This window comes from Canis aureus, chromosome 26 (genome assembly GCF_053574225.1).
Source record: "Canis aureus isolate CA01 chromosome 26, VMU_Caureus_v.1.0, whole genome shotgun sequence".
NCBI classification, from domain to species: domain Eukaryota; kingdom Metazoa; phylum Chordata; class Mammalia; order Carnivora; family Canidae; genus Canis; species Canis aureus.
In genome coordinates, this window is record NC_135636.1 from 52,447,155 (window position 1) to 52,467,359 (window position 20,205).

At 57.5% G+C, this 20,205-nt stretch overlaps 1 protein-coding gene and 1 long non-coding RNA gene across 5 annotated transcripts; one reads left to right on the forward strand and one right to left on the reverse strand.

Annotated features, from left to right (window-relative positions):
• Window positions 1-217: 217 nt before the first annotated feature.
• On the reverse strand, window positions 218-13,261 carry YTHDF1 (YTH N6-methyladenosine RNA binding protein F1). 3 transcript variants are annotated; one of them, XM_077873880.1, is made up of 5 exons: window positions 13,127-13,261; window positions 12,897-12,921; window positions 11,635-11,714; window positions 3,655-5,175; window positions 218-1,485 (listed from the first exon to the last, which is right to left on the reverse strand). In XM_077873880.1, the coding sequence occupies exons 1-5, from the start codon at window positions 13,151-13,153 to the stop codon at window positions 1,459-1,461; spliced, it is 1,680 nt and encodes a 559-aa protein (XP_077730006.1). In that variant the 5' UTR covers window positions 13,154-13,261; the 3' UTR covers window positions 218-1,458. The 3 variants fall into 3 exon arrangements, with proteins under 3 accessions (XP_077730006.1, XP_077730007.1, XP_077730008.1); XM_077873881.1 differs by lacking the exon at window positions 13,127-13,261 and adding an exon at window positions 9,385-9,491; XM_077873882.1 differs by lacking the exons at window positions 11,635-11,714; window positions 12,897-12,921; window positions 13,127-13,261 and adding an exon at window positions 5,915-6,056.
• Window positions 13,262-13,512: 251 nt separating this feature from the next.
• On the forward strand, window positions 13,513-19,559 carry LOC144298692 (uncharacterized). 2 transcript variants are annotated; one of them, XR_013365626.1, is made up of 3 exons: window positions 13,558-13,966; window positions 16,553-18,187; window positions 18,640-19,559. It is a non-coding gene; the product is annotated as an uncharacterized LOC144298692 (long non-coding RNA). The 2 variants fall into 2 exon arrangements; XR_013365625.1 differs by lacking the exon at window positions 18,640-19,559 and having other exon boundaries at window positions 13,513-13,966; window positions 16,553-17,213.
• The last annotated feature ends 646 nt before the right edge of the window (window positions 19,560-20,205 follow it).

Here is a 20,205-nt window from a genome sequence, read left to right on the forward strand (position 1 = left end):
AAGAATAAAAGAAAAAGAAAAAGAAAAAGACCCCTCCGATCTTTTCCACAAACCATAATGCAGGGTGAGTGAAGTTAGGATACTGTCTCGGATCACTGGCTCCGTGGGGCAGACGATAAACACACAACAGCTTTGGGGCAGGGACACCCCCAACGGGCTGTGCAGCTAAAAATGCCATCACCCGTAGAACAGGGCTGAATAATGACAGGATGCCAGATTTGCTAAATAGTATTGTTTATTAAGGCTTGTATTCTCCAGAGGAAAATTTATCCGATGTTGTCCGTGACTCCATACAGGCAGTAACAGTTCAGAGAGTGACACGTTCTCAATACAAGTCTAAATAATACAGCTTAAACTCAGAGGGTCTTTTGGAGTAAATAGTTTTTGGAAAGTATTTGCTCTCTAAACAGTAAGATCCCCTACAATGGGCGCGTGCAGACTGTGCCAGAGCGACAGGCGTGAGCACCATTTTCATGCTGAGACTCAGACTCCGGGTGGCAGCGAGTTCCTCCAGGTCCCCCATTCCACAACACAGGACAGCAGATTCAGTTTCTAAAAGGTTTGCTTTTTTTTTTTTTTTTTTTTTAACCCATTCGACAGGAAAATGAAATCCGACGCACACGGTGGAAGTAACAATTGTGGCACCATCTGTACGAGCAGACCCTACGTGTGAAGCTCAGCATCGCGGGCAAACAACTCAGAACGGCACTGGGACTCACAAGTGAAGGGGGGCGGTATTTAGGATGATCTGCACGCAGGTGAGCACGGCTGACCGCTGAGCCCAGCCCTCCGCCAGCAGCCCTGCATCCGCCCCGCTGGGTGGAGGAGCTGCGAGGGCCGCGGTGGCCGCTGTGGGGCCTGACGCTCTGCACCAACACAGCATGCTCCCGAATCTGAAAAACTCAAATCTGTCTAGTAGAAAAATCAAGTGGACAGACAAGTATTTTAGACAGATAACGGGCAATCAAAATGACAAACCGGCTGAACGAGGTGATCATTAACCTGTTGATTTCAGCATTTTGAAAAGTACTTAACAGAACACAGTAAATGACAAAAGAAGTCATGGTTTCTCGTGTCGCTAATAAAGCAATAAAAGGGTGAAAAATAAGTCCCACGTAAAGATGTTAAAGGACAGTGACTCTGAGTAAGAACATAACCTCTGCCAAACCACCACAACGGAAGCTTCGGGGTGTATTAGGTTTTCTGTTCTGTCGTGAGGGTACTTGTGTTTCACGTTACGTCTGACTTATGAGTGGACAAAACACACTTCTTTATTAGTGAGCTCTGTAACCCTAGAATACATAGAAAAATACAAATGAACGCAGATCCATCTGGGCAAAAATAAAAGACAAAGAGCGTAAGATGCAACGAGTCGGGCCCTGCACAAGACAACAGCACCAAGCACATGTTCTCTTAAACCTTTTCAAACGTCAGCACATCGAGGAAACTGGTTCGTCCTTATGGTTTGTTTCGATTCTGCCGTTCCTGAAAAAGAGAAGGGACAGAGTCTAACAAACCGGGTGAACCTGCCCCACACACCCGTCAAGACCGAGGCCCGCCCTGGCCTGTGCACCCGGCCGGCACGCGGCCCGGGCCTGAGCACCACCCAGCCAAGCACCCCCTGCTCCAGGCAAGGCTTCTGGCCAGGGGTGGCTCCCACCTCTCCCCACGTCTACCTGGCTGGCTTCTCGTCAACAGGCTCAGAAGCCACGTCAGTCCGTCCTTACCACGGGGCAGCTAAACGCAGCCCGAGACACGGGGACAGTCCAAGCAGCGGCCCACCGCTGTGTTCTGGCCGCATTTCCAATCTCTCGGGCTCACGGAGGACAGCTCCAAGCCACGAGCAGCCCCCATTGGCCTGCAGGCAGGTACCCCCTGGACCGACTCAAGGGTCTCTCTTCCCAAGCCCCACTTGCTAACTACGTTTAGGACTCAGGAACCTTAAACACCAACTGAGTCACGGGCAGAAATTTGTCCCTAACCTCCCCACAACTTCCAGAACCTAGTGAGCTTCAAGAAAAGACCCAAGTGCCACGGAACTAAAATAAACCATAGCCACATGCACAGCCAGCTGCCAGCCTGAAACCCACCAAGGGCCTTCAGCTTCATGACCTATGACCTCTGCTCTATCCCTGTGAAGTCAACAATTCAGTACTTTATTTTATACCTAGAAGAGTTCAAACACAGAATTTCAGTAACTGAAATGACAAGCCCCTCTCTTTCCCACACAGATGAAAGAGGGACCAGCTCATTCTCAGCGTGACAAGCTGGGCTGTTAGAACAGGTGTAGCTTCTAAACTGCCAACAGCACTATCATCTACCTGCCCCGTTACATGCCTTTCAGCTAAAAATTCTTTAGGACATTTGCCATTCACAGATGGGTAACGCTTTTCTCAACATGGGAAGCTAAAAAGGGCTGCAAACCCACGTATTGCCAACTAACATTTAATTTAAAAAGGATGTTTTTGGGGCACCTGGGTGGCTCAACCTCTGAGCATCTCCCTTTGGCTCAGCACATGACCCCGGGGTCCTGGGATCGAGTCCCCCATCAGGCTCCCCACAGGGAGCCTGCTTCTCCCTCGACCTGTCTCTCTGCCTCTCATGATAAATAAAACTTTAAGAAAGTAAAAAAGGGGCAGCCCGGGTGGCTCAGCGGTTTAGTGCCGCCTTCAATCCAGGGCCTGATCCTGGAGACCCGGGATCGAGTCCCACATCGGGCTCCCTGCATGGAGCCTGCTTCTCCCTCTGCCTGGGTCTCTGCCCCTCTCTCTCTCTCTCCCCCCCTGTGTCTCTCATGAATAAATAAAATCTTTAAAAAAATAAAAATAAAAAGGATGTTTTAATATCAGCAGAACAAATCTCGGGATGAAGTCTCCCAGACATACCAGCTTAAAGAAGTGTGTTACGCTGTCCTATCTTTCCCATTTCTGGGCCAGGTCACAGGCTCTGCACGCACTTCACTCCAGGGGCTGTGCCAGCTCTGGCTCGGGACGCTCCCGGTAGTGGGACAGGAAACGGAGATGACCTCACAGCCCACCTCGAGGCTTGCACTCTGGGTTCAAATGTCTGCACTCCAGCCCTGCCCCAGGCCCAGCTCCTCTTTACCACCGGTGCAGAGTTCAAGTTGAATACATTGGGTTTTCAAGGGGCCTCTAGACTGGGGCTTCCCACGTGCTGAGGGCAGGGCCTGCAGCCCCCGCGGCCTCGCTGGTCTACCCCACTGCCAGAGTGTCACTTCTGAGTGTTCCTGATAGAATTTCTGCACAGTGGTCCCAATCATTACATTCCTTAAAAATGGAAAAGTTGGGTTTTTTTTTTTTTTAAAGATTTTATTTATCCACGAGAGACACAGGGAAAGAGAGAGAGAGGAGAGACACAGGCAGAGGGAGACGCAGGCTCCATGCAGGGAGCCTGATGTGGGACTCAATCCTGGGGCCCCAGGATCAGGCCCTGGGCCGAAGGCAGATGCTAAACCACTGAGCCACCCGGGCCGCCCAAAATGGAAAAGTTACGTAGTGACATCCACTCCATCATTGCCCTAATGACCACGCTTGGTAAAGCCCAGGTGATACGGCCCACACCCTCCCAGGACCGCGGCTTTCAGCCTCAGCCCTGCCCGGACCCATCTACAGCACGGGTCTGAGAGTCACTCACCTTGCGCACCACCTCCTCCTCCTCCTGGCGCTTCTCATAGTGAGAAAAGTCGTCAAAGATGGAGGTTGTGTGCTTGTAGGAAGCGATAATTTTCAGCACTTGCTTTGCTTTTTCTAAGGGCACCTCCTGGGTGTCGCGGGAGTTGGTGACCGGCTTGTTGTCATTATTCTCCAGCCTGATGTGCCGGAGCTGGTTATTGGGCACGTCCTTCACAAAAATCCACTTCACGTCAAACTTGCCTTTCCACTTGTCCTGAGACCAGACGCCAGCGCTTGTGCCGTAGTCCACGGGTGACTTCATCTCAGCCACCCCGCAGAAGTGCCCACTCCCGTTGACGCTGAAGAGCAGGTACACAGGCCCCTTGCTGCTCGCAGCGCGAAATGCCCCATCCAGGCGCTTGTTGCCGTGCTCTGTGCTGCACCAGATGGAGTACTTAATGGAGCGGTGGATGTCGTCCTCAGAGTAGCTTTTTATTATGAACACGCGTCCACTTTTAAGATTCCAATCAAACTCTTTAGGGTTATAGCTGTGGGCAGCTTTCAGTTTTTCAAGAACCGGGTGGGACTCCACGGTGGGGGCAGAACTAGGCTGGGTATTTCCAGGCGAGTTACCATCACTGCTGGTCCCTCCGCTCTGCCCAAATGCCGCATTTCTATTACGAGGGGCGACCCAGCGGGTTTGGGGTGGCTGCTGAGGGCTTGGATACTGTGGTTGGGCCAAAGGGGGAGGCTGAGTAGGAAGAGGCTGCACAACTGGCTGAGGCTGTGGGGCAGACTGGGGGGCCGGAGCCTGCTGCGGGGCCGGAGCCTTGGGCACGGGCCCCTGGTTGTCCCACGTGCCAATGTCCATGTTATGCTTTATCGGTGGAGGGGGCAGGGCGGCCCCAATTACAGGTCCGCTTTTTGCTTTCATTTTCGGCTGTGGTTTTGCTGGCTTGCTGGCAATGGCAGCCCACGAGGTTGGCTTTGAAACTGGCATATTGACGTTTGTCCCACCGTTGCCAGAAAGGACACCAGTCATCGCCACACTGCTAACGACCGACCCCACAGTTTTGACGGCAGAGGTGGTGACGTCCCCAATCTTCAGACCCACCATGCCCTGCTCCAGGCTGTTCATCCCAGGGGCCTTGTTGAGAGTCTCGCTGTGAAAGCCTGTCTGCCCGTCCACAATTGTGCCACCCAGGGAGCTTGGTGGGTAAGTGTAGCTGCTCCCATATGCCGAGCTCTGAGCCTGCTGCCCCTGAGACCCACTCGTCCCCCAGGCTGAGAAGGCAGGGTTTTCAGGGAAGAAATTAAACCTGTGCTGATAGATGTTGTTCCCCAGACCCCCGGGCTGCCCAAACACAGCATCATGCATAAAATGATGGTCTCCGTTACTGAGCTGTCCGTAAGTGGTGAGGTATGGGATCGGAGGGTCCCCTCCGGTAGACCAGGGTGCCTCATTGAGGGAGTAAGGAAATCCGATGGACGGTGGGTAATAGCTGGACAGGTAAGGATCCGCCATGGAGGGATAACTGTTACTCTGGGGAAACAAGCACGGATGAGTTAGACTGCTTCCAAGACACAAGCTGGAGGAACTTCCTGCTTAGGTAGAGGCTGACCACAGAGCGCCATCACTGCTCACGGGAAGGCAAAGAGCACCGAGCGGCAACAAAGCAAGGACTGAGAGAAGGCAGGTGGCCACCTGCAATGTCCTGGACCTGGGTGACACAACCAGGCCATCAGCAATCTACCCGGCAGCCCCCTCTCTCCCCTCATGGAGCAGACTGTTTGAACCCATCAAACTGGCAGTGCTGCTCATCTGCACACCAACAGCACAGGCAGCATGGCAGCAGGTGAAAACATCTTAAAAAGGCAAGGAGAGGTTTCGAGCCACAGGACAAACTGGGGCGCTCAGGGCGACGGGGCAGCTTGCCCCGCAATCTGGTGTCAAGCTGTCTGATGGCTCAACATGCCTGGGCGTCCCAACTTATCTGCAACACCCTTTCCCACCAGACTCCTCCCCACCCAGCAAGGGCCACTTCAGAGTGCCCTTCCCCACACCTCTCCTGATAGCCCACACCCTCTTCTGAGTCCAAAGGGGCTTCGCAGCCCACATCCACCCTGTCCTGGGCATTGCCTTGGGCTCTCACAGTGGCTCTGGCAGCATGGAGGGTCAGACCAGCTCCTTCACCAAGACTCCTTGTCCTGCCTGCTCTCTGGGGTAGAGAAGCCCTCACAACGGGCTCCAGCCTCAACTGAGTATATCACTGAGAAAATACCTGTGTGGCAGCCAAACCCTCAGAAAGGGGTTTTCAGTGGCTGTACCGCCCGTCGAGGCAGGAACTCATCTCAGGAGACTCTAGAAGTCAGCCCAGGGTGCAGATTTATACCTGGGATCAGCAGTTCTGGCAAAGGGTCTCCCTGGGGAAAGAGTCACCAGGAATCTGGCCAGATCTGGGCCCCAGAGGCCATGCCACTGTTGGGTGACTTAAATGGTATTGTAGGGAGCGTGAGTGCTGGGGGGTGTTGAGGGATACAGAAAAGGGGTAGAGGCTTTCCCCGCCCAGGGCAGCTGACCTAAGAGTGAAAAAGGCTGTAAGGAAAACAAGAATAGGGAGCAACAGCAAGCTTTTAAGTCTGTGACACCATCTTCTGACTACTCAGCAGTCCTCATCCTTTCCCCTACCTTCCACCTCAAATAACCAAGAAGTTCTATATGGAGAACACTGGCTAGAGACTTCCTCCTCCAACCCCACACCTATCTTCAGGTGAGAAGACCAGCTACCCTGGCTGCACAGGGTGTCTGGTGCCCTCGGTGCCACCTTCAGGCCCAGGACCTGCCAAGGTGGCAGCCAGGGAGGGCTAGAGTACCAGACATGCAAGCATCTCTGCCTCCCTACAATGAGAATGCAGAATAACTCTCCAGAGGACCCTAAGGAGAACGGGCTGCTCCCTCAGCAGTCCCTGCCCAACACATAGCTATGGTGACCCAGCCTCCTGGCTGCCAGGCTCCAGAGCCACATCCTGCCTCCCTGTCCCGTCTAAGATTCATGGGGTTTCAGGCATCACAGTTCCTATGTGCTCTTCCCGTTGATGGCAAACTATTCCAGAATCACGTTTTTAAATGCAATACTATTTCCCTATTGCAAAAAATCCTTGAATGCTCAGGAAGTAAAATTAATTAATTAATTAATTAAACGAAACAATCAAACCCAGACAACAAACAGCCAGTTCTACAAGCCTGGAAACAGCTAGCACTACCCTCCCTTGAAAAGACGTCCACGACTCCGGCCCCTTTCTTGTAACCTCTCCCTCAGCCCGCCTGCACCCAACCTCAGCCCTCAGAAGAGCCTCTTCAGGGAACCAGTCAAAAGGGGAGAGCCCATCACTAGGTCTGGGCAGGGGACGTGCTCTGCAAGGCAAAGGGTAGCCATCCCCCCACCCCCGGTGCCTGACCTCAGCACCCAAAGATGGTTCGATAAGACACCAGGTGCTCTGGTGCACTGGACTCCCACGAGGCCAGGACCTCACTTGTGACTTACACTTAAATCTTAACCATAACAGGAAATAATTTAAGACACAAGATGACACCCATCACGTTCACCACTTACAAACCTAGCATTCCAGTCCCGCGGACCCCACCATGCAGACACGCAACTCTCCGCTGCCTCCAATCAGGACTATCCTGTGCAATGATGAAGCAACCCAGCTGACATCTCCTGAACCCCGCATCTCTGCTCAGAAAGCAGACCTAGTCGGAGGGCATCTGGAAGAGGAGGGTCAGCCCCGGTGGTAGCCCTGAGAGGACTTAACCCTCTCTTCCTGTGGTCTGCCAATGTAGGCGGGTCACGGTACAGCGAGCACTGGTGGAGCTACAGCTTGCTGACAAGTCACAAAACAATTTTGACTACAGCTGTTCCTTGGGCACTAAATTCTCACAATAAAAGAAGCGAAGACTCCTCACTTCCAGCTCCCAAATGGAGCTGTCCGTCAGTGAGTGTCCTGACCAGTGGCTACAGGTCCCCCAGCAGCTGTCCCACTGTGCACTGTGCCCCACCCTGCACTATCATTCACGCTGTCCTCCTCCACACAGGGCCTGGAACCCCCCCACCCCCCCAACCAGCCCACTACCTACACCCAGGAGCCGGGCTCCAGGCCAGCCCTGCACACTCCTCCCACTGCCATCCCTCTTCACTGGGGCACGAGGGGCACCCTGCTGCCTGCCAGGCTGTGTGCCGCGAGTCTACCTTACGTCTTTACCCCAATATCTCACTGGCAGCTTTTTCCTGCTACGTCAGCCACCTTTCTTTCAAAGCTCCAAAAGCCAAGCAACAAATCAGTCTGCAAAACTTGTGAAGTGGGTCATTTGTCCTGTAAAGAGACAAGGGTGCGTTTACCCCTCACTTGCTACTGGGACCCACGCCCTCCTCCCCCGGCTGTGCTGGGAGTGAAACCCCCCAGTCCATCTGTCCACCCATCTACAGTGTGTAGGGGCTGACTGCTGTGGCCTGATCTTCCAGCAAAACTGACATTCTACTCACTTAAGGGTGAACTGGAATGTGACCCCACTGACAGGCCTCATCCTGGACAAAGCCAGACGCAGCCTGCCTGGAGCACTTGCTGCCAACGGATGTACTGCCACCTGACCACTCTTCAGCCCATTGTGCACCCAGGGCCACCAACGAGCAGCCAACATACCTGGGACACAGGTGCGTATGCTGGGTGGTGGACACACATGCTGAGCTTTCCCTCAGCATGTTGGCCACACAAGGCATAGCACACGACAAATCCCCTTAAGGACAATGCAGGTAAAACCACCACCCTGACTGATGCTCTCACATACACAGACTTCTAATCACAGCCTGTGGGAGACACAGAACCTCAAGAAAGGAAGACGGACACATCTTCAGGGCAAGATTAGGCTACAGAAGAGACTACGACAAATCAGCACTGAATCTCGGAACTGAAGAGTTTACACATCATTCCCATAAAGTGAACGTGCCCTATTACACAGACTGAAGGATTGAAAAGAAACTAGGAAAGTTTATTCCTGTTCCTTCCTGTCCCATCAGATGTGACCAGGAAAACAAGTGTGTCGATAACTGAATGTATTCTGAGTATGGTCGTAGCTGCCCGCACTGGCCGGCCCCTCACCCAGAACCCCACCCAGAATCCCCATCTAGAGCCCCTCCAGAACCTCACTCAGAACCTAAGAGACCCTCATCCAAAATCCCCAGGGAGCCCCTTACCTAGAACCCCTCCAGAGCCCCTCACCCAGAGCCCCTCTGCTCCCCAGCGCTCCCCCCCTCCCGCCTGCCCCATTCCCTAAAGCTAACATGTATTCCAAGTCACACAAGGGGCCCAGACCATCAAGATGGTCCTGGGGGGGGGGGCGGGGGGAGACTAGGAAGGAAAAAATGCACCCGAGAAGCAGTGTCCCGAGACCTTTCTGGGGGGAAAAAAAATCACCTACCCCAAGGACAACAGTTCCTTCACAGCATGTTACAAGTTACATTAACTTGAAAGTCCTGCTTTGAAACAGTTTCCTAATCATCCCAGGTATGAGAACCTCAAACACAGAAACAGAAAGAGCTTGCTACTAGGAACATGTGGGCTAAAACAGCCACAAAGTAGCAACCACGGGGCTGACAGCTCTACCCCCACCCTCTCTGTGGCCAAACACAGGCACACAGAGTCACTCATGAGGCTGCACCCTTCACACACGTGCAGCCCGGCACGTCAACAATACCTCAACTGACAACTGGAAGTGCTGCTCCAGGCCACACAAACCACTCTCTCACTGACTCGCCAGCACTCTGGCTGCCTGGACACCATGGTGTACCCTCAGCCTGAGACCTGGAGGACCAAGACACAAGAGCTTTCCTCAACAGGGATCTTCGCCAGCAGAGTCCAAAACCAGGGGTGTCATCAATTCCCAGGGGCTTATCAGCAAGGAGGCCACACTGCATGGTGCCCCCACTCCCCATTGAATAAAGAAGTGACAAACACAAGCACAATAGGAGCCCTTGCCATGGACACGCATCCCCGGCCCCCTCCCCCCAATCAGTGGGGAACCAGCTGCCAAACTGGCTCCACCACCTGGGCAACCAGGCCTCTCCAGTCCCACTTTTTCATCCACAAAACAAGAGGACCAGGAACATGAGGATCTAAGAGCTCTCCTGTTACCTGCTTCCTACACTCCCAACAGTTAGGGGTTTCTGGAAAATCTGTTCTCAATCAAGAGCATGCATTTACTCTTAAGGAGCGTGCTGATTAACCATCTTGCTGAAAAGCACACACCCTAACGGCCAAGATAACGCAGCTGTTTTAAGGCTGTTCATGGGAATGTCAACCTACAATGGTCTTCACAGCCAGCTTCCCCAGGGAGAAACAGCTGTAACTACCCTCCTGACAGAAAATCATCTGCTCCACTTCCAAAGCAGTCCTCCCAAATAACATGAAAGCTCCTGCCTTATAAAAACGTATTTCAAGAGTAGTGAAGCAACCCCCTCCAATTTTCTCTGGTTGAAATTTAGAATACACTTCTGCTATATTCAAGTCACATAAGGAAAAAACAAAATACCAAAATGAAATTAAGTCTGTTTCACTTCTTGCCATTAGCTCTAACAATGCATCACTGCAGCCAGGCCAGTTCTACTCTGCAGCTCCAGGTCCTGTGCAGAGGAGGGCTGGGGCTGGGTCCAGGGAGGCTCTATAAAGGGTCTCCTTGGTGCCTCTGCTGCTGAGCTGCTCAATGCAATAAAAAGGAGAAAACTGGAGAAAAGTTCTAAAAAACTTTAAGACTCTTTAGACAAGAGCAGACTAGGAAGAAAAGGAACAAACTAACTTTACTCCACTGCAAGAAAAGGCAAAGTTGGGATCCCTGGGTGGCGCAGCGGTTTAGCGCCTGCCTTTGGCCCAGGGCGCGATCCTGGAGACCCGGGATCGAATCCCACGTCAGGCTCCCGGTGCATGGAGCCTGCTTCTCCCTCTGCCTGTGTCTCTGCCTCTCTCTGTCTCTCTCTCTGTGTGACCATCATAAATAAATAAAAATTAAAAAAAAAAAAAAAAAGGCAAAGCTTGGTTTTATCCTAAAGCAAACATATGTAATACATTTAAAACCTGGTAGACATCATGCTTAAGCCTATACTGCACTAGCCCAGCGGACTGAACCAGGGCAAGCTGGCCCCCAGGAGACACCACCAACACATTTTTTGTTGTCACACTGGTGTGTGTGCAGGGGAGTCAGTTACTACTGGCATCTCATGGATAAAGGCCAGAGAAGCTGCTAAACATCCTACAACATACAGCGCAGCCCCCCAAAGAATGTTTCAGTGCAAAACATCTATAGTGCCAAGGTTGACAAACTCTGAAGCACCCAAGAAAAATGGGCAGCTGTGACCTTTCTGGCCCTGCACAGGTACCAGTTTGAGCTTCACGTGAGCCACCCGCTGTTACCATCCCCACAATTCTGTGGGCAGTCACTACAACCGGGTCTACCGAACAGGAAGAGAGGTAGAGAGAAGGCAAGTCCTCTAAGGAAGGGGCAGGGAGTCAGTGGTAGAGTGAAGATTCAAACATGAGACCAAAGTCTGGCTCCAGAGCTCAGTTCTTAGATGCTCTCCTAGGCCACCTATTCTAATTGCCCAGAGGTAAAATAAATCACCAGAAAATTTCAGAAAACTGCACACATTTCCACTCCATCAAAAACAGTGCATCACTGAGCCATCCATGTGAGGCCAGCAGAAGCCCACCTGCATGCAGCCCCCGTGGGACACCACTTCCTCCGAGAGCACACCCGCTACACTGCGCTCATGCCCTACGTGTAACTCAAGGACAGTCAACCAAGCAAGTGGTCAGTACACTCTCTACTGCTAGTACTTTATACTGCGCTTCTTGATCGTTCAGGAGAATAAGGTGAAAAACTGTTAACAACAAAAATGTGTTACAAAACTCAACAAAAATGAACATAAAGATATAAGCCATAAAATAAACTCACCTGATTTGACTGTCCAGAAAGGTAGGGCTCAAAGTCATTGTCATGGACTGTATCCTTCTGATGCAAAGAACCATTTTGTACTAGAACAAAAAAAAAAAAAAAAAAAAAAAAAGGAAAAAGGAAAAATATAATTTTTGAATCTTAAAAAGTTGCTTTGATGCACTAAGATCAAAAGTAGTCAAGTCTAGGGCAGCCCAGGTGGCTCAGCGGTTTGGCACCGCCTTCAGCCAAGGGCGTGATCCTGGAGACCCGGATCGAGTCCCGCGTCGGGCTCCCTGCATGGAGCCTGCTTCTCCCTCTGCCCGTGTCTCTGCCTCTCTCTCCCTCTGTGTGTCTCTCGTAAATACATAAAATCTTTAAAAAAAATAAAGTCTACACCCATCAACTCCTAGAACCTGCCTTTATTTAAAAAGGAAGACAACCAGCATCCAACTAATAGGTACACAAGTAATTAACGCGGTGATGCACAACTTCCAGTAACTTTACGTTTTTTGACGCAAAGCTAATCATAATTCGATAGAAGTCGGCAAGACGCAGGTGCAGACAGAGTAACACAAGGAACTAGTAACTGGGTCCTGGTTAAGACGACCAAGCGGAGGCCAGCGGGCCCAGGGTGCGTGCAGGCCGGGGACCCCCGCCGCGGCTTTCAGCGCAGGGCAGCCGGGGAAGCTTCTGAGCTCTGAGCTCGCCGTTGTCCGGCTCTCCACTTACTTCCCACTGTTACCATGGCTCAGCCAAGAAAAAAAAAAAAAAAAGAAAGAAAGAAAAGGTAAATAAAGCGTTGAGCCTCTTCCAATCTTAAAACGTGATGAACCATATTTGGTTACACCCGAGTTTAAAAAAAAAAAAAAAAAAAAAAAAAAAAAGCGTCTTCCAAGTAAACAAGCAAGTGTCACTTACGGGTTCTCCCCAGATCGCGTTCTGGGGGTTTGTCCGGAGCCACAACATCCCGGGCGATGCAGGGGGCCGAGGGGTGGGGGGTGGGGAGCGGGCGGGCGGGCGGCGGGCGGGCGGCCCCTCCCCTCCCCTCCTCTCCTCCCCTCCCTCCCCGTCCCCATCCGGCCGAGGGTCCCTGAGCACCCGCAGGAGCCCCGCGCTCCGCCGCCCGACCTCGGCTCCCGCAGCCTCGGGGTTATCTCCCGGAAGCACACGGGAGCAAAGTTTCCGGTTCCAGATGCCCTTCCTGGACCTGCCCCCCCGCCCCCGCCCCACGGCCCGCCGCCGGTCGGGGGCCCCGCGCAGCCCGGGCCCACGCGGCTCACCTTTAGTGTCTTGTCCTTTTGTTCTCTGCGTGGCCGCAGGGGCCGGGAGGGCGCGCGGCCGGGCGGGCGGGAGGGAGACACAGAGTTACCCACGAGGACCGGTCCCGGGCGCGCGGCCCCGCCCCGCCCCCCGCCCCCCGCCCGGCCCGGCCCGGCCGCCCCGCCCCCCGCCGGCGCCCTCCCCCCGCGCCCGCCCCCGCGCCCGCGCCCGCGCCCGCCCCGGCAGCCACCTGGGGGTCCACGCTGGTGGCCGACATGCTTCATGAACGGCGCGGCGCGGCGCGGGGCCGGGGCGCCCGCCGGCTCGGGCCTCCCCGCGAGGCCGGGCCTGTCCCCCGCGCTCTCGCGGCCCCGGGCCCGCCGCCTCCTCCCCGGGCGCCGGCCGGGCGGCGGCGGCGGCGGCGACTACCGGGCGCGCGGGGCGCTCGCGGGGCGACGAGCCTGGACGGGACGCACGGACGAGGCGCCGACTCCAATGGCGGCGGCGGCGGCGGCGACGGCGGGGACGAGGCTGCGCGACGTCAGCGCGCGCGGGGCAGGCCGGGAGCGCCGACGGGCCGCCACGCGCCGCGCCTGCGCGCCTCCGCCGGGCGGGACGGATCTCGCGCCGCGGGTCCCGGTATCGCGCGGCGGGGGCGGAGCGCGCCCGGGAAGTCACGTGGGCGGCGGCGGCGGAGCGGCGGGGCTGCGGCGGGCCTGCTGGGACGCGCACCTGCCCGGCCTCGGCCCGGGGCGCCCGGGCGCAGCCCCGAGGTCTGGAGGTCAGCCGGCGCGTGCGGCCCCCAGCTAAGCCACCGAGAGCAGGCCGGACCCCCGCCCGCAGACGTCCCCCGCCCTCCGAGGGGCGGCCTGGGTGCGAGCGCCGCGGTCGCTGGGGCCGCACCTGCGGGGTCCTAGGCTTTGTCTGCGCTCGCCTTCTGCAGCCGGCGTCCCGGGGAGCCCTGATCTGCGGCCTCGCTGAGCGTCCTGCTTGTCCAGCGCTGTCCTGGGCCTCCAGGGCCGCCCCCCAGTTCAGCACCAGATTGCACGTGACGGCGTCCGCTGCAGATTTCACCGCGGGGGGCAGAGAGGTCAGCCCGGCCTGTGCCCTAGTCCCCCTAGTCCCCCTAGTCCGGCAGGGCAAGGGGCCTTTTGGTCTCTGTTTAAGGATGGACAGCCGCTTCTTGAGCGTGACCTCCTGGAAGGAGTGCGGTTCTATTCCACGCTCACCCTGGACCCTGCTCCCAGCTCCAGAGCCCCTGCAGCCACTTCCCACCCTGGCTCCCAGGTGCGGGGGAATCTTTTCCCCCTTCCCAGCCCGTTGCGGCCCACTCTTGTAACATCTTCACAAGCCCCAGGTCTGGGCGCTTGTTCCGCGGAAGGAAGGGGAGAGGCTGAGTGCTGGCTCCGGGTGGGGCATCAGGCAGGTGGGCATCAAGAAGAGCACTCCCCGAAACAGGGCCAAGGCAGATGCCAGCAGGCGGGCCATGCTCTAAGCAGGGGGACGGGGACCGCTAGGATCGTGGTGGGACGCCAAGACCAGCTTAGAGCCGGCACCCGCGCTGGGGAGACAGGAGCAGCGGGGTACCAGGCAGCATCTGTAACGGCTGCAGGAGGAGGTAGAATTGACAGTGGCAGGTGGGTGGGCCATGGGGGCATCCACTGCTCCAAATTGCTCATCACTAGGTCTCCCTGGGGCCCTGCCTGACGTAAGGATGGGAAAGGCAGGCTGGGCACAACCCAGAGGAACATCTGATGCCCTGCAGGTGAATCTGGGTCCAGCAGGACTTTGGTTCACTTGGGCCACGGGCAGCTCATGGTAACGTGAAGTCACACATTTGGGGTGAGTCCTGTCCAGAAAGGTGGTAGATGCAGGGAAGCCACATTGAGATTGTGGTTGCCAGCAAGGTCGTGGAGGCGCAGGGCACCTAGTGCTGTCTTGCTGCTGCTGTCTGCCTCTGCGTAGGTGAGGACTTACCACTTGGAGCATCCTCCTCCCTGGGGCCCAGAACAGCAGGGCGCCTGTGACCAGGAGAATCCAGTGCTCAGCTCTGTTGGAGCCCCTGCTCCTTGCTTCTCCAGCTGGCAACCCTCAGGCAGGACAGCATGGTGGTCACAACAGCGTCGTAGGGCCACACAGCCAGTTCCAGCCCCTTCCCTGTCCTATGCTCCATTCCTCCCTTGTTTGGGGCAGGACAACTCTCCTCTTCCAGGTAAAGCACGAGGAGTAGATGAGGGATGCACAGCTTCAGCGCCAGGGCAGGCCCATAAAAGCTGGCCGTTATGCCCCATCCTCCCCCACATCTGCCTAAGGAGCCGTGGGAGGCCACAGGCTCCGGAGGAAGTGGCTGCTGGAGCTCGGCTGGCCTTGGATGAAGCCCCCGGGGGACCGTGTGAGTTTCCGTGGCTGCTGTAATGAAGGACCACAAACTGGGTGGCTTCCGGCACAGGAGATTGATTATCTCCCGGTGTCATCAGGCCCGCAGTCCCTCCAGGGGAAGACCCTTCCCGCCTCTGGCAGCTTTGGCAGCCCGAGGCCTTCCCCAGCTCTCTGCCTCCAGGGTCACACGGCCTTATCCTTTGTTTGTCTCTGAGGCTCCCTCTTAAAAGAACACCTGTCATTGGATTTAGGGCCCACCTTGATCCAGTAAGTTGTCCTCCCAAGTTCATTCTGTCTGTAAAGATCCTACTTTCAAATAAGGCCACATTCACAGGTACCAGGTAGATGCGAATTTGGGGGAGCACTTTTCAGCTTAGGACACAGCTGGTATCAACTGGAAAATTTGGAGAAGAGCGTCCAGGGGCTGAGCTGAGTTACCTCCACAAAGGGGAAGGACTGGCCCTGGAATGAAGGCTAGAGGAGGCGCAGTCGTGCCAGCTTGCTGGTCAGGAAAGGGGTGACAGGTTTGACAGCCACCACACAGGCCCGCCCCCGGCCGCTGGAAGTGTTCCATGCCAGGCTCGGTGAGGGGGGGGAGCGATGGCTGCCCGGGACAGGGGACGGGGGGCAGAGCGTGGGCCCCAGAGCAGCTTGAATCTGCAGCCAGCACAGAAGGCTGAGGCCCCCTAGGCCACCCCAGCCTTTCCCTCTGCCAGGCCTGAGGACCCAGGAGGGGTGGCGGGACACAGTCTGGAGCTGAACCACTGCCAGGGCCAACCCTGAGGGCGGTTGGAGAACCTGCCCCCGTTGTGCCCTCCCGCACCAGCTCCTCAGGCCAAAGAGGCTTGGGCCCTGCAGGCTGGGGACAGGGCAGCCCCTGGCACGGTGGGCTTAGGCCCTTGATGGCAGTGACTAGCTTAGGCTTCGGAGCAGTGCAGGAAACTCCGGAGCAGGGGTGGCCCTGCCCCAGGGTCCGTGCTACAAGCTACGGGGTCTCCCCATGGCCTGGGACACTCTGCTCCTGCCCTCCCCACCTGGGCCCCGCTCACCCTTCCGCCTTAGGGAAGAGCCGAGTCCACGCTGGCAGTTGGCTCAGGCTCCTCACTGCGTGCGTGTCCCGTGGCAGAGAGCGTGCACCCCATCCTGGGTCCACTGCCCTTAGACGGGTGCCTCCTAGAATGGGGTCTTCTAAACCCCGCCACTACTCGAGGCTTGTTGCGATGTTCTGTTATCTCTTTTTTTGTTTGTTTGTTTTTTTGTTCTTTTTTTTTTGTTCTGTTATCTCAATGGCACACAGGTGTGAGCTGTGTCCAACACCCAGGGGAGTGTTTGCTCCAGCTGAGTGGTCACCTGGACTCAGGGCCGCCTGCCGTTAGGCCCCGCTCCCCCACTGGGATGAACCTGTGCAGCCTCTTGGGGCGATCTCCCACACCCGACGTCACGGCCCGGCCACTGAGTGCCCTCCGACACGACTCCCCGAGCTGGGATGCTCACTGCAGCGACACCAGAGCCTGGACAGCCCAGGAGTGACCTTGGGCGGGACGAGGGGAGCCATTGGTGGGTACTGTCACCATCAGTGTGGTGCAGAGCTGTGTGCAGGCTGAGCGGTGGGGTGAGGGACAGACAGACAGACCCATGGGTACATAGCTCACCCGACAGCTGGCCTTGGGGGCCTACAAAGACCCCCGTCCACCCAAGGAGTAATGAAAGCGCTCAGCCGGCGTCCGGTTGCTCCCTGGTCACCTGCTCAGCCACACCCGGAGTTTATCCCTGATCAGGGACCTCCTTCTGGGACCCCCTCCTCTGCCTTCCGGGGGGCTGCTTCGTCTGGGACAAAACCTGCTCATTTCTCCAGACATGCGGCGCCCCCACCCCCGGAAGGAACCTTGCACGCCTCCTGTGATTCACAGCATTTTACCGTTCTGAAACCTCCTCTTTTTAAATATTTCATCGGGCCACTCGTTCCATGATGCTCATTGAGCACCTGCTGCACGCCCTGCTTAGGCGGGGTGCTGAGGGTGCGCAGCGGGCGGCCCTGCGGAGCTGGCGAGGGGAGCAGGGAGCATTGACACAGCCTGAACAGTGGCTCAGCTTCTTTATTGAGCACCTGCTGTGTCGGGGGAACCAGGGACAGGGACGGAGCGAGCCAGATGCTGCCCTGGGACCCAGAAGGGACCCCGATGGGCGTAAACAGGTCACCTCGGATTAGAGCAGGGCCAGCAGGCAGGGTGCTGGTCTGGCCTCAGGAAGGCCTCTGGGGCCCGTCCGGCCCTGAGCTCCGGCGGGCAGCTGCTCACCCGGAGGCCGAGGAGCCGGGGCACAACGCGAGCTGCGTGCCGCTGACAGGGCAGCTCCCCGCGGCCGGGCCGGGCCTGCGTCCACTGCCTGCCAGGCAGCTGGGCTGCGGAGGCGCCTGGGGACAGTGGGGAGCACGTGGGGTGCGGCCGGCAGGTCTGGGCCCCCGGGGCGGCGGAGCCTCCGCAGTTAGAGAGCTCGCCAGGCCGCACAGCGGATCCACGGCCAGCCGGAGGACTGTAACCAGCCCCTGGCTCCCAGCGGCCGGTCCTGTCCGCAGCGGGCGCCCTTGCTCCACCCGCTCTGCGTGACGGCCCCGCAGGGCCCAGCAGCACCCCCCAGGCCGTCTGTGCCCGTCGGCTGCACCCGGCTCTTCCGGGAGCTGTGCCTTTAGAATTTTTTTTTTAAGATTTTATTTATTCATGAGAGATACACAGAGAGAGAGAGAGAGAGGCAGAGACCCAGGCGAGGGAGAAGCAGGCTCCATGCCGGGAGCCCGACGTGGGACTCGATGCCGGGACCCCAGGATCACGCCCTGGGCTGAAGGCGGCGCTAAACCGCTAAGCCATTGGGCCGTCCCTGTGCCTTTAGAATCTTAACCACACTTTGCCAACACATCTCTGCAGGTGTCTCCCAGGTATGGGGCAGGATAGAGATGCACCCTGCTGGCGGCCTGTGCCACGGGGGTGTCGAGGGGCACTGACCTTGGCAATGGGGCCATGCAAGGCTGTGACAAAGGGAGGGGCTCACGGCTGCCCGTGGGGGGGCAGCGCTCTGCCCAGCAGGCCCTACGCCAGGTGAATGCCCGGCTCACTCAGAACCCTCTGTGGGCTCATCGTGTCAGGCTGCGTAATGTCACACTCCCGGGGGCACAGCATGCTCCGAGGGGGCACACAGGCCCTCCTGGGCTCCCCAAGCCCGTGCCTGTGGCTGGCCGCCCCTCCACCTTCACACCCAGGCCCCCGCGGGGTGAGGGGCAGTGGCAGTCACCTGGCAGAGGACTGTGCGGTGGGCAGCTGAGGGTCCCTTCTGGGGGCAGGGAGCAAGGAGACCCCCGGGTCCCCAGCACTCGCCACATCATCCCCCCAGATGTCACTTCACAAGTCCGAGGACAAAAGCATTGAGAAGGTCGAGATGGTGACCGCGGAGCTTGAAACCCCAGGTGCCAGCCCGTGGAGTGTGTGGAATGCCCCGAGGCCAGGCCCAGGTCACAGGGCCGCAGGGTACCATGAAGACTACGTGCCAGGGGCTCAGGAAGCGGGGGGGGGGGGGGGGACCGCAGAAGCCAGCGGCCAGAGAACTGGGCCCTGGAGCGCCCCCGGCCGGCTCCTCTCGTGCCAGCGTCGTCCCCGTGGAGCAGGGCAGTCCGCGCTTCTTTCCCGGACACTCACCTCGGTCCCTGGGGTTTGGAAGTGGGCCCCTCACCTGGCCTGCCGGCGGGAGCCAGGGAGCCCCAGGGTGGGGCCTGGGTGTGGAGACGAGACGCTTCCCCTGGTGTGAGGCGGGCAGCGCAGGAGTCAGGGCCTCGCTGGCCAGGACGGAACGCGACGCCGAGGCCAGAGCCAGAGGGGAGAAGCAGGCCAGCCCTGGGCTTTGGGCCGCAGGATCCCATACGTTTCCCTTCTGTGAAGCTTTGACTTTCCCTCACTTGCCCCGGAGAGCTCTGACCACAGTGACCGTGCACAGCACGCGAGGCCCAGACCTCAGACTCCCGACGAGGGCATCTGCGGAGCCTGGGCTACCATCGTCAGCCTAACTGCTCCGGTGGCACCCACGACCTGCCGCACCATGTCCTGTGCCGTCCAGCGCCTCCGGTCCTCGCGACAACCAGCCGCGGGCTCGTGCCCTCTGCCGTGATGCCCTCCCGCTCTCTGACCGGCACACTCAGCCCTGCTTCGCCTTCCCTCCCAAGCCTGCCCGGGCCTCCTGGGTGGTCTGATCCTCAGGCTCACTCTGGGGGATCTTGGGGCCCAGCCGAGTCATCCCTCGTCTGCAGGACCTATACCTTTTTTTTTAAGATTTTATTTATTTACCCATGGGACCCAGAGAGAGAGGCAGAGACAGGCAGGGGGAGAAGCAGGCTCTCTGCAGGGAGCCCGATGCGGGACTCGATTCCAGGACCCCGTGGTCACGCCCAGGACTGAAGGCAGACGCCCAACCGCTGAGCCACCGGGCAACCCAAGCAGGACTCGGCGTCTCGTGAGTTTGATAATCCAAAGCGAGGGAGAGACAGAAGAGGTCTGGAGGGCCTATGGTCCACTCAGCCCGCGAACTCTGCCCGCATGGGGTTGGGGAATTTGGGGCTCGTTTACTGGTGCGACCTGTCAGCTCTGCTTTCCCTGGAGCCCCCTACCTGCCCAAGCTGGGTTGAGCTCCCTGAAGCTGAACCCACAATTCTCCGGGCCCCTAGGCTGGGATCTGGGCCCAGATACGGGCCGCTCAGGGTTCCGGATGATGCCAGTGGGCTGCCGAGAGCAGAGCTGGCCCGAGGACGTCTGGCCGGTGGGCCTCCCAGGCTTTGCGGTAGGACAGCGGGCTGCTCGCATCCCTCCTTCCCCTTCAAGCCTCGTGCGCACCGTTGTCCGTCCCCCATCCTCGGGGCTCAGCTTTGGGGAGCACCTGTGCTTGGGGAGGGAGCAGCAGGAAGCCAGGCTC